We start from the raw sequence: 14,143 nt of genomic DNA on the forward strand, positions 1-14,143 counted from the left end.
TGTGTTGCATGCTTTGTCCTGGGCCGGTCTCAAGCAGCCTGCCTTAGAGTCACATACATTGCCTGCCCCTGTAAAAAGCAGTAGGATCTGTCACCCAAATCTGTAGGCGATAGGACTGCTTAAAAAGCAGTAGCCACTGCCTAAATCAGTAGGATTGGCAAGTATGGGTAAGCAACGTGAGTAACTCTAGCAGGACGGAACAGCTGGGGAACAGCTTAGCAGCTGCTGGTGTAGAAATGGTACGTAAGTATGGTACGCAGCAGCATAAGGAGAAAGAAGCACACATCAGGTGACAGGTCCTGTGGAACCAGAGAGGAACAGAAGCAAGGAGATTTGCAGCAAAGTGTTGCTCGGTAAACAGCAGACACGTAAACACTAGAAGAGAAAAAACGAGTGAAACAGCAACAGGCAAAGTAACCACAGTTGTGTCGAACCTGTGCTTCTGTGATGGAACAATTATAACTGGCAGTGATTATACAGGTCCGAGGGCTTCTGTCTACCATCTTGGTGTGGGTGCACAAATAAGCACACGGTCGCCATCTTGGTATGGGTGCGCACCATCTTTGAACTGGCTCACCCCATCGCCACCGATGCCAAAAGGACCAGACGAAGGGCCATCTAGAGAGCTTCCTGACAAGGTGTCAAGGTGTTGTCAGCAGGTGGACCTCCCTGCTACTTGGCCAGCTCCTGCTTGGTGTCTCTTCATGTCCACCCAGCATTTTGTATTTCTTTTGCGGTGCATTCTGCCACACCTAGAACATTTACATAAGTCTTACTTTCTTTCGATGGGTCACTTTTTAGTACAATATTTGGCCTTTGGCCATCAAGATCAATAAGCGTGTCTAAAAGATCAGACATACAATTAATTGTGATGTCCATGTCCACCTGGATGACATTTGTCACTCTGTGCCTTTTCCCCCTTGTTGGCTACCGCGTTTATACTTTGATGTCATTTGTGCTTCCAGGAGGTTGGTGGATGAAGTTTCCCGCCTTCCAAAGACGTTGCTTGGTGGAATATGGTTTTGCAGACCAAATTCTGCTTTCCTGAGTTTTTGACGGAGTTGCAGACATTTTAGCCTTGCCTAATGCGAGGCGCATGTTTTTGATGCAACCAACGTAATGTGCGTGACAGCTTTTTCACTTGAAACGTGCACATCTGACGGATGCACCAGAGACATGCAATCGTGTGAGATGCATTATTAAATGCCCACTTATTTACACTTCTTTTGCGCAAATAATTGTGCTCTCTTCTGGAAGGCCCATTGTTTGGTGAATTCATGCATCGCAGTGAGTTGCTTATTTGCACAAGCACATCTCTGCACCATTTTCAATTTAAATGTTTTTAGAATCTGCCCCATAGTGTTTATCACTGTTTTTTTAATTTATATTGCTAAGAATGCTGTCGTTACCTCCCAGCATCATGTTGGTGTTCAAATAAGACAAAGGGGTCCAAACATCCTGATGTACAGGACAAACATTATTTTCCTACTAAAAGAGCCTCAAAAACATTAACCATACATAAATGTAAGAGGTGGAGAGAGGGTACTAGCAAAATGAAGGCATTTTGTTTTAAACAGAAATAAAGATAGACTCTAAGGGGTCAATTCACAAAGAGGTTACTATCCTAGAAAGAGAAGAGTAAGTCGGAAATAAGTCAGAGCTACTTCTGGAAACTTCTTTGTGAATTAAATAACCCCTGCAAAGGGTAAATCAGGATCTCTTCTTTGTGTTTTGGCCCCTTTGAGGAGCTGTTCAGCGGTGACCTACAGGGATAAAGTCAAAGATGGAGTTGGGCCTGTCCAGGTGAGGAGCTCACAACAAATTGAGGACCATGAATTGGTGGCAATAACAACACTCATCTTATGAGGTATTATATAGGAACACAATTAATACATTTACCATACACAGAAAAAAGACACCCTTGTGTGGCTGAATTGGCTGGATTGATCAGGCCCTCTAACCCCAGAGGAAGGGCAGGCCAATCTGGAGAAAGCAGCTAATCCCAGCCTGTCTATCGTAGAGCACGCAGGCAGTCACTGCAAATAGTCAAAGCAAAGGGTAGGGAACAGAGACCGATTTAAGGCAAAGACCACAATCAGTCTATGTGGGTTGCAAGAGGCTTGAGTTTGGAGGTAGCTGGAGATCGAGAGTTGGAGAGTTGTGGAAAGAAGAGACTGGTAACGGGAGGTGGGGAGGTGGAAGCAGTGGAGAGCAGTAGGTTTTAAGACTACGACTATGAAGAAAGAAAGATGTCGGGGTTGTGGCGACTCCACCCCAGCTGGCACCTTCATCTTTATGCTCCCTGATTTCTTCACCTGATGTTTTGGACAAGCTGGATGGCGACTATTGGCACTGCCTTCTTCAGAGATAGGCACATGCACAGGGAACTAACGGGGACCTATTGCCTGTACAAGACGCATGTGCACTGTGACCATTGACCCACATTGTTAGGGCAACCCTGCAACTGAGGCCAGCCTTGTTCTCTTGGTTTGTTTCATATTTTAGGACACTGTGTAAGTTACTCTGCATGTTTCAACACCTCCGTGTGGATTTCACTCCTTTTCAGATACCCCATTCTGATTTGTCTCGGTATCTGCCCATTGCATCGAATGCAATAGCATCAAATGCCATACCAGAGAACAAAAAGCATCGAAAAAAAGCATTGAATGTTTTTTTTTTTAAAAAAAAGGTAAAGGGTTTAGTTTAATTAAAATGGGTTTTAAAGGTTAAAAGGGGGTTTTGGGGGGACCCCTCCATTATAAAAAAAAAATGAAAAAAATTGCATTTGATCCTTTTTTCCGATGCTTTTTTTACTCTGGTATGGCATTCGATGCAATGACAATAAACCTTTGTCGCTATTCTCTGTTCCTTGGAATTCTGCTTTTCCTCACTGGTTTCTCTCATCTTCAGGATTGGCTCCTCTCTGCACCCTTGCCTCTCTGATCTGCTTGTAGCCCGTACCTACCTCCTTGCCTTTTGCTGTGCCTTTCTTTTGGCTTTCCATGTACTCGTCTCCTTGCCTAGTAAATCTCTCACCGTTTTCCTGGCCCTGTGCTGGGCTTAACCTTGATTTCCTCTGGTCTGGTATCATGAGACCACCGACAGACTACCATCCTCTGAAAGACCTTAGAACCCTGTACTGTCCCTGCACCACACAAATCAAGGTTGTGTATGCATGGTGTGTTGAGTTGGCCATGGCTCACATAGCATACTCTTTTGCTGTGATGGGCTGAGGCCAGGTCTGCACACATCGTTTGCACAGTGATGACAGAACACCGACACTCTGGAGAGTTTACAGTGCTCAACCCCTGGACTACAGGTACACAGCCACAACGAGACGTGCATTTCTACAAAATAATTGGGCGCACTCATTTATGAAGTTGAAACAATTGCAATTGGAAGTGGTAGCATTGGAAAATATTAATTTATTATTAATGCAAAAGAGCAAATTGGACTTAAACATAGGAACTACCCACTGCAGTTTATTTTTTCTCATGGAATCCTAATGCAGAATGTCTTCTACTCAGCGGAAAATAGTGCTTCTATCAGCATGACAATAGGGCGGGTACAATGTTGAAATACATTGAGCTTGAGAAGGCAAAGCTTTCATCTGTATAATTATGGATTCATATGGTGTTTAAGAACATGATGAATATCACAAGAAATAGGTAATGACCAAATAGGCTAGGGAACTGCACCTTGAAGGCAGGGTACAAGGTGTCACAACTAGAGAGAGGACTGCCCAAGTGCTCATCAAGCCAACCCCAAGTCTCACACCAGAACCGGAAGCCATCTTTTGCACGGGCCCACCAGCCAATCCTTAAACCATCTGAATCTAGAGGAGAGACCAAGAGGGTTGGGGAAAAGTAGATCCATGTGTTTGGGGGGACATAGATGCAGCAAATAATGGGTGGGGGGTTAGACCCAGGAGGTTGGAGCAGGAAGGATCAAAGAGCCTGGGAAGAGAAATAACCTTAAGGAAGAGAAGTAAGAGAACCAGAGGTCTGGGAAAAGCACCCAGATGGCTGGGATAGAAAGACCCAAAAGGTTGGGAAGAGCGGGACCAATATAGCTGAAGAGAGCATATTACAGAACACTGAGACGAGAGTGGCTCCCAATGGCTGGGAGCAGAGAGATCCAGAAGGTTTGGAAGAGGGGACCAAGAATGCTGGGAGAGGTGAGACTCAGTAAGAAGTTAGGAAGAGTAGGAAGAGCTGCTTGAGGAGGAGTTAGCAAACAGTAAGGGAGTGAAATAAGAAATTGCTTTGATAAAACTATTGAGAGAGGCGGCGAACTGGAGAAACATCCAAGAGAAGGACGAGACAGTGAAAGGAAGCCACTAAGATAGCTCGAGGAACACATGTAAGGAGTGGAGGAGAAGGGGGAGGCTTAGTGTGGAGCAGGAATGGAGTAGCCTTACGTGGGAGGTGTGCAATCTTATTTTAATGTTGTGAAATGAGAACAAGAGAGCCCAAGAGTGGAGCTTAACTGGTCCTTATTAAGTGTTAATTACTTCAGGGTTGGATTGGCCTGGAAAAGCACCTATATGAGCTGGGGAATTAAGCTATAAAAACAGAGAGTCAATCTGTAAAACAATGGCAAGGATGGGACAACACAAAGTTGGGTTCTCTAGATGTTCTTGGGCCTCTCTCTCTAAACTAGGGATGGGCCATCGCACCATAACCCAGAAGTCCCTCGAGTCTGCATCAGTGCTAGTGATCGGGAATCCCTACTATCTATAATATATCTACTTTCAGATGATGGCCAGAAGGCTAGGGGAACAAGCAAAGGTTCCTATCAACAATTTAATTTACCCAAGGTGTGGTTTGAGGGTTGTGCCTTCCACACACCCTAGTCTTTACCCTCTCTGGTCATACTGTGACTGATATTCCTCGCCTTACTCCTACTCTCCCCCGTCCAACTCCGCCCACTGTCTCTCCTATCTCTCACAGGCTGTTGCTCCTCTGTGCCCCCACTATTAATCTCTCTAAGGTCTCGCTCCACCCTTTGCTCTTACTTTCACTCTCTCACTATTACTCTCCACTCTACAACCACGACTACTCTTTCCTCTCCACCTATACACTACTACTACTACTCCCTCCACACTACTACCACTCCTATCTTCATACTACTACACCTTCAGCCACACTATTACTACTCCTTCTTCCACACTACTACTTTTACCACTCACTATTACTGCTACTCTTCCCTCCGCACTATTACCACCAGTCCCTTCACACTACTACTCAGTCACCATCCTTTCACTCCCTCATTCAAGCTTTTCGCTCACTCTCTACCTCCCTACTAACACTTTCACTTACACAACTGTCACACACATTCACAACACAGTGCCACATTTTCTCACCAGCCAATACCTCACCTTTTCTAGAAATCAACTCCACACTACTCTGCAACATCGTTCTTCCGTATGCTCTCTTGGTATGTCACATCCTCCTCAGATCTCACCCAAGCAACCAACACCATCCGGTACCTGTTCCAGTTTCTCTCCTTCCACTCCTTCTTCCATTGGTGCTCCGCCACTGGTTTCCCATGACCAGTGGAGTAACTTTGCTGAAAATGTTGGGGGGGACATGGCATCTGAAGAAAACCTGCCCCAGCCAAATGAATGGGGACAAAATGGTGTGCCATGAAAGTTGGGGGGCACAAACACCCCTGTCCCCCCTAAAATTACGCCCATGACAATTGGTGCCTTCCTTCCCTGACCAAAAGGTATCACAATTGGGCAACTACATAAAAAGGGCGATACGCTCTGCCCATTTCCTCATGCGGGTCCGCAAGTCTATGACAATGGTGTCCAGGTCTGAAATATTTCCCAGTTCATGTGAGCATTCTTCGATTTAATTTGTTCTTGAATTAGTTGCCCCTCGGCTGGTTTATAGGTGAGTGAGTCCTTGTATGACATTGGCCTGCAGTGGTCCATGCTGATGCTCGTTGTGATTGCCAGTGCTGCAGCACGTAGTGGTTCTGTCAACAGCCGGTTAGGGAGTGTTGGCGGGCATCATTTCCATGGAGGCTCTGGTGCGCTGCTTTCTTGTTGGTTTTCCACCAGGAATACTGGTCCAGGTAGTTCTCTGGAAAGAGTAGAACAATCGGGCCAGCATTTCCAGACAGATATTGTTTGATCAAGAGTAGTACAGGCAGAACGACCATGGACAGGGACTGGGGCCCTCCCAACTGCCACGCCCGCCCTCTGGGGTAGGAAATGGTCTGGTTGCCACCCTGGTAGACCTCCCACCCCAGACTGAGATGGGTCTCCATCCCTCCTTGACAAGGCCAGGTTACTGACCCTGACACAATACTCTATCAAATTCCACTCCTAATCTACAAACAAAACACATACAATATTTCCACAAAGGGCCAGGGAATACTCACGGTTCAGACCTTTCCACAGTCGCTTGGTTCTTCCAGTTTTCCAGACCATTCCAAGGCCTTTCAAATCCTTCTCCAGACAATTATATGGTCTCCGGTTCTCTCCATGGTCTTCCCCCACTTGGGTCAGAGTATTCCCATTGGAATGCTCTGCCACGTTCACTAAGATGCCCTTCTATATAGTCCCCCCTCCCCGCACACTACCACCAATAATACACATTTCTCTGGTTTGCTCTTCCCAAAAAAAGTATATCTGTTCTTGGTCTAAAGGTGTTACAATTTTTATTCGGCAGTGTTTTTCTATCTGCTTAGTTGGGGGGCAGTAACCCTGTAAAAAATACGTTTGATTGCAAAGGTTTACATGTATTGGATATTATTGTGCACAATGTTTGCCATTTGTCTGGTCTCTTGGCCCTTAATGCTATATGTCCCTTGTAAACACGGTTAATTACAATTGAGACATTCTACATGTGCATTCATGACAATCTGCTGTCTGTACACAGTTTAACACATTTTCTCTGTAATGTGACAAAGTCGCATTTCTAACACTGCATCCAGCACATGGTCCATTCGAGAACAGGACTCACATGAGCAGCCTCGAACTATTCCTGAACCACCCGAGAGAGCAAGGAACTACCAGGTGCCAAGGGAACAGGGTATTCAGAACTGCATCTTGCAAGATACATCAGGTTTAGAAATCCAAAGCCTGGAATGGATCCCAGAATGTCTTTCAGAGATTCAGAAAAATATATGCTATGGAGAAACACCAGCACGTCCAGAGAGACCCCTGAGTCAACATGTGCAGAACCTCAAGGGAAGAACCTAATGAATCCCAGCCCTCACGCCCCCAGCAGCAGTGCTTGTGAGCAACAGTTTTCTCCTTCCCCGGCTGCTGCATACTCCCATCCCTCTTCCCAAAGGAAAAACAATATAGGTTTTCCTATTGCTTATGATGGCTTTCTAAACCCACAAAGCACACTTCTATTCAGGGGGACAACCAGGAGGCCAGACAGGAGCAGAGCAGCAGAAACATACCAGCTCCTGCACTGGAAACAAACTGCAAGAAGTCCAAAATGGCGGTGAGCCTTTCAAAGACTTCCCTCCCCTTGCTTGGAAAATGTAAGCCAATTAACCAATCAATTTGACAGTTTACCTCTTCAATGGGAGGGCAGTGAGGCTTTTAAACTGAGGCAAAGATCCACAGTGTCTTTGATCTGGGAGCTAACAAAAGGAGTTTGTTGGAAAAGCTGGAGAGCACCAGGTAACCCCATGGGCCCAGAAGAGGGGCATGCTGCAGTAAGGGGAGAAGAGTGCTTTGAACCCCAGAAGAGGGATGTGCTTCGGTGTGGGAGGGAAGAGCCCCTTGAACCCCAGAAGAGTAGTGTACTCCAGTGAGGGGGAGAAGAGCACCTTGGACCCCGGAATAGGGGCGTTCTCCAGTGAGCAGGAGAAGAGCCCCTTGAAACCCAAAAGTGGGGCGTGTTCCAGTAAGTAAGAGGTGAGCCTTTTGGACTACAGAAGAGCAATGTGCTCCAGTGAGGAGGAAGGGAGCCCCTTGAGACCAGAAGAAAGAGACCCCTAACCCAGGAGAAGGGGAAGGGGGGAAAAATAGTAAGAGAAAAAATGACTTTGAGCCATGCTAGAGGGGATGTGTAACAGGAGAGGACTGCCCCTTAGACACCAAAAGAGGGGTGTGCTCCAGTGATGGGGAGGAGAGCCCCATTAGCCCAGCAAAAGGATGTGCTGCAGTAGCGAGAGAGTGACTTTAATCCCCATAAGCGGGTATGCGTAACAGAGGGGCAGAGCCCCTTGGCCCTGGAAGAGGGAACTACGTAACAGAGGAGTGCCCCAGTGAAGGTTAGGACTTTTGAGACACTTGGCAAACAGAAGAAGCCCTAAATCCAGAGAGAGAGGCACAGAGGCCATGTGGTCCACAGAAGAAGAGATACAGACTGACACTAGACGGTATGCCTTTCTTGCTGCCAGGGACGTCATTTAGGGGTTACCAGAGGTCGCGACTATGACCTCTGAGGTCTCCCTTGCGACCTCTAAAAAAAATACATAACAAAAACTTTTTTTCTGTAATGCAAGCTCCTGGGCTGTGGCCAGCACCATGTGGCTCTTTAGTTCTGGAGTGGCTCGCTTTCTTGTTCAGGCCCCTTAAAAAAAGAAGAAAAATAAGAACAGGAGTGCCACAAGTCTAACACTTCAGCACTGACCCTAAATAAGAAATAATAGGAATACCAAATAATGTGTCGTTCTGGAATTCTATACAATAATTGCTAGACTCATTAAAGGTTTATTTCAGGCACACTTCAGTGGGTGAGTCACTGATTTAGTCTGTTTTTAAACGCCTCAACTCAGCCTTTCATCCTTCTGAGGTCGATAAATGGGCACCAACACAGGTTGGGTGATATTGGGTGTATATTTTTTATATAAAGAGCTTAAGCGTAAGTGCTATATAATAACACATCATTAATATTTGGTCATGGATGTCTGCTTTCATTCACAGTAATTTGGTAATATGGGCCTATACACACTTATCTTAACGATACATATGGCGATCCATTCTTGCATGAAATGTACATCACATTATAGTGATATCGTAACCATATTTTTCATAGTGTAGAATGCTATGTGATGCCACTTCCTGTTTTGTCAACGGGTGAAAGGTCGTGTTCCATTGCTTCCCGCGATATCACTTCGGGGTGGGGTCAAATGACATCACTTCCTGTGATGTAATCAGGGGTCAAGGGTCATGTGATGTCACATCCGCTACAACTGGCATTTGGTGAAATGACATCCCTGCTTGCTGCTTGCCTTCATATATAATTCTGCTTTGAAGGACCAGGCCTCATTACGAGTTGGCCAGTCTGGAATTAAAGTGGCAGTAACAACGTATACCGGCACATTTACGGACCAGCCAACTCCAAGTCTGCCGGTAGGCCTGACCTGCTGGTAGATGAGGTCCCGACCAGCAGATAAATGCCTGAATCATTGGCAGTTACTAATGGTGCCGGTGGAGCTGGAGGTAAATGCTCCAAGTTTCCCCCAACTCGGGATTGGGCAGAGCGGTAATGCAGCAGTAATAGCATTACAGCTGCATTTTTACTGCTCCGCCCAACTGCTGATGAGACCCAATTTAACTTTATTCTGGCATCAGTAATTGTGTGTTCCTTCTGCCACGTGACACTAAGTAACTGCACTTTATTTCAATTGAGAATCTTGAATTTAACTGGAATTTAATAAAGAGAAAGTCAGATCTGGTAGCACACTTACATAAATCATACTCTCTTTACCACGGATCTATATCAAACGTGGATTTTCATTAGCACTCACGATGGGCAGGTGCAGGTGTTAATGGTGTTGTTACCATTCCAAGGCACTTGAGCTGTCACCCTGAGTAATCGGCTAATAATACCTCAATAATAAAGCATTTTCTTTTTTCTTTTTTGTCAGCATGCCTTCTCACTGTGGTGAGCGATCAAGTAAATAGCAGCAAGCTCTGCAAAGCATATACCTCCCCTGTTACCAAAACACCATCTTATTCAGAACCCCTTGTGGAAGCAATTGTACCGGCCCATCTGAATGGGGCCGTTTTACTGCAATTGGTAAAACGACCGAGTTGCCTCAGTTTTCGATGTTTTTTTTAGGGGCTGGGCCAGGTTGTGCATTACAATTGATTTTGGGGGTTCTAGGTGGGTGGGGGGCCTGGAAGAGGGATATGGGGGTCTGTCCCCATAACAAAACCCACATGAGATTAGATGGGCCTGATCTGAAACAATTCCAGTTCTTGAATAGAATATTTGGTTTTACAGAGGCAACACAGGACCCCAAAGCATGTGCAGTCCATCTTTAGTTTCCATGACACTCTGTATGTAAGGCAGTTCTACAGCGCAAACCTGTTACAAAGTCACTGGGCCTCATTACATGTGTGCCGGTCTGGAAACAACGGTACCGGTAAGCCTACCGGCACCGTTGTTTCCGGACCGGCACACTATGGGTTTGCCTGCCGGAGCTGCTATGCCCAACAGGGCATACCCTGCCGGACACAGCGGCCATGGTAAGCAATCCGTAACGGAAGCACCAGAACCGTTATTAACGGTTCCGGTGCTTGAGTATTCCCCATTCCCATTGAATTCTATGGGACTCAATGGGAATGGGGAATTACAATTTACCGGCGCCTGACTTTCCGGAACCGCCAGACTTGTAATGAGGCACTGAATGCTTTACAATGTTTTGGAAGCCACAAAGGGGGGGAAGTCAGGACTGTTGGCAATGGAATAAGGGACTCGCACAACCTTGCTCCCAGATACACACATGACTTTTTAAGGACTGCAGAGGCTAATGTAAACAAATATTTATGGTAAGCAGCCACGATGCCTATTAAGGCAGAAAGGCCTCATTCTGAGTTTGGCAGTAATTCGTCAGTAAATCCTCTGAAATACAGCCAAAATCGGTTACCATTACTGCCAGTCAGTGCCATGGACTTACCACAGAATTCCGAGTGGTAATATGCTGGTCTTATCCCACATTTTCGGAGTCCATAGGACTCCATGGGGATTTTGGCAAGCAGTATTTCCACCACCGTAAATCCACCAGTAGTTTGGCCTACAGTGGAGGGTTTCTCGCCAGCATCATGCTGGAGGTAAATCCACCACTTCCAGGCCAAAGTTCTAGTTTGGCGGTGCAGTAAATGCGGTAGTAATTTCGCCACTTTTTTACCGCACTGCCAAACTTGTAATGGGGCCCACAGCATTATGCAATGCCAAATTGTGTGACATAGCATTCCAAAGGTCTGCCATCATTTATTGCTAAGCATAATCATAGAAAAAGATGGGAGAGAGTCTTCTGTACATTTGCGATATTGCCATATTATGAGAGCATCTGTTACATGCATTACTAATTGGATCATGATGTTAATAAGCATTATGTGAAAATGGAATAAAATCTCAGTTTGACACATTAGTATACCAGGCTTTATAACTGCTGTCCTTGATCCCAAGTAGCTTTACCTTCATAGTGGCAAGTTCTAAAGACAGCAAAAGGGTTGGCAAAACCTTATGAAAAAATGCAACTCTATTTAACTCCAAACAAGAGTCAAAGGATGCATTGTCACTCCACACTTCTAATCTCCTCAGACCCCTACCCTGCCATATTGGATTGGGCTCCACAGAGCGAAATTCACTGTTGGAGTTTCCCTGCCTTATGCATCTGTCAGCTCATAACGATTAGCCTATAACAGGTGTCTGGGACCTGCAGCATAATTTGAAGGCTTATGCTGGGGAAAATGTGGCTGTATGAATACTTTACTGAGCTTCATCAAAGACTAGTGGCATAACCTTAACCAACTCAGGTAATGACGTAGAATGTATTTTAACAGCATGGAGTGTGGGAGGTACAAAAAGAGAAGTAGTTCTGGTCTTAACCTTACCAGTCTTGTTTTTCTATCCACTCGGCAAGCAGGTCGCGAACATCCATGGGAAAGCTGTCATCATAAAACTGATCTACCTGCTCCAGAAATTTAGGCTCCAGCTGTTGCACTTGACTCCACTGAGACATTCTGTGACAAAAAAGGAGGGTTGCCATTAATTCCCATTAGCACTCTGGTGGCGATGGGAGCCAGCCAATCAGGTGGCTAGGAATGCTAGCTTGAACCGCTGGTGAAAGCCTGCATTCCATGCCGCATGACGGCCGGCTCCCACACCACCATCTTCCTTCCAACCGCATCCCTTTTTATTTTTTTACCCTCCCATCACACACTTACCTTATTTCTGTGGTGGCAAATGCTGCCGCCACAGTCGCTCCTTCTCCCTGGCTCCCTCTGCTCACCATGGAAATGGAAGAGGGGCTCCACACGGAGTACCTCTTACCTTTCCATGGCAGCTATCTTCTAAAAGTATTTTCCTTTGTTCAAGTGGACGGTGAACAAAGGAAAATACTTTATTTTAGCACCCCGGGTTACTGCTTTGGCAATCCAGGGTGCTAATAGCCTTAATCACCCTTGTTAACCACTCTCACTTCGCTCGGGCCGATAACCTGTGTTGCTGGGCCACTGCCCTCCCCCCCACGTTCCAGCCAGACCATATTGCAGGAGCTTTGCTTGGAGTCTTCTTTCCGATAAATTCTAACCATCATTATAATGTTTATGATAACCTATGGCAAAGATTCATAATGATAGATCCAGGATATTGATGGATTTTGGAAGGTTATTTCAAACTTAAGCTTTACCAATGTCTAAAAACAGAATTATAAAAGGTTGATAACATATACTTGTATTGATTATTCACAAGTTTCGAATTCTATCTCATTCACTTATTTTATTAGCTTAGTGCATATGGCTTCCTTGACATATATCAATTCTTGAACAAGGAACTCCCATGGACTATCACAGGAATGTCCTCAACCTTTCAATCTCGATTGGGAACGTGCAACATTCCTTCAAATCAACGTACACCAGACCATTAATCAAAGATACAGCAGGGACCGTAGAGGACCTCTCCAATTACAGACCCATCTCTAACATCTCGCACACAGCCAAACTCATCGAAACGTACATATACAAAACAACTCAAGAATTCATAGAAGAGCACTGCCTATTAGACCAGGCACAAGTTGGTTTCGAACCAACGAGAGGAACGGAATCAGCTCTCCTCTCAATATGGGATGACCTAAAAACAATCGCACACTCGGACAACAGTACTGCCCTGATACTTCTAGACCTATCCGGAGCATTTGACACAGTTAACCACGACATCCTCATACCGAGAGTAGAAGGGCTGGGAGTAACAGACACCGCCCTAATGTGGATCAAATCCTTCCTAACAAACAGAACGGAAACAATGTGGATGAAACCTTTCAAATCCAACCCAAGAGATTCCACATGCAGAGTACCACAAGGATCATCCTTCTGCCTGCTATTATTGAATATGTACCTATCACTACTAATCAAAATCATCAAAAGACACGACCGCACCTGCTACAACTACCCCGACGAAACAAATAATCTTCAAAATGAAAGACACTCAAGAAAAAAACTCAACACTAGAAAACTGCCTTTCTGATGTATTCAACTGGATGAATTCAAACTACCTCGAAATCAACTCAGGCAAAACAGAAATAATGATCATCACAAAAAATGGAGCAGACAACCACTACATACCTTGGCCAAGGGAACTCGGTACAACCCCAGCACCATCAAAAACCTGATGGACAACAATCTTACTCTAGATCCACAAGTAAACATTCTACTCAAGAAATTCTTCTTTCTCCTGTGAGCGGCAAAAAGGATCCTACCATTCCTGTCATTCGCCAACAAAACAATCACCATCATCGCTCTCGTCATGTCCAGAGTAAATTACGCCCATAGCCTATACCTGGGTCTGCCTGAACGACATCTAAAAAACTACGACACATACAAAATGCGGCAGCCAGATTGCTTCTCAAACTACCCCGAAGAGAACACATCACACCTGCGCTAAAAACACTACTTTGACTACCAATAAAACAACGAATAAAATTCAAAACAATGTGCATGGCGCACAGAGCAATACACAAACAAGGCGCTGAGTTCCTGAGAGACAAATTACGGCTACATCAACCAGCAAGAATGCTCAGATCAAGCAACGACATCCGCCTGGAACCGAACCCTATAATAAAAGAAAACTCTGAGGACCTTCTTTCTCTCACCAGGCGCGGAAAACTTCCAATGACCTACCAGAGAACATACGCAACACAAGAAACCACCTACTGT

General features: G+C 45.4%; 1 protein-coding gene across 1 annotated transcript in view; it reads right to left on the reverse strand.

The window, feature by feature from the left end:
* The window catches only part of STAT4 (signal transducer and activator of transcription 4), a 632,296-nt gene that overhangs the window by 577,593 nt on the left and 40,560 nt on the right, over positions 1-14,143 (reverse strand). The window contains exon 2 of the mRNA XM_069615680.1: positions 11,825-11,953. Coding sequence (XP_069471781.1) covers positions 11,825-11,952 — 128 coding nt within the window. The 5' untranslated portion in view covers position 11,953. The remainder of the gene's footprint in view (positions 1-11,824; positions 11,954-14,143) is intronic.

The sequence above is a fragment of the Ambystoma mexicanum genome, chromosome 9 (genome assembly GCF_040938575.1).
Source record: "Ambystoma mexicanum isolate Mex_15411 chromosome 9, UKY_AmexF1_1, whole genome shotgun sequence".
Classification (NCBI taxonomy): Eukaryota; Metazoa; Chordata; class Amphibia; order Caudata; family Ambystomatidae; genus Ambystoma; species Ambystoma mexicanum.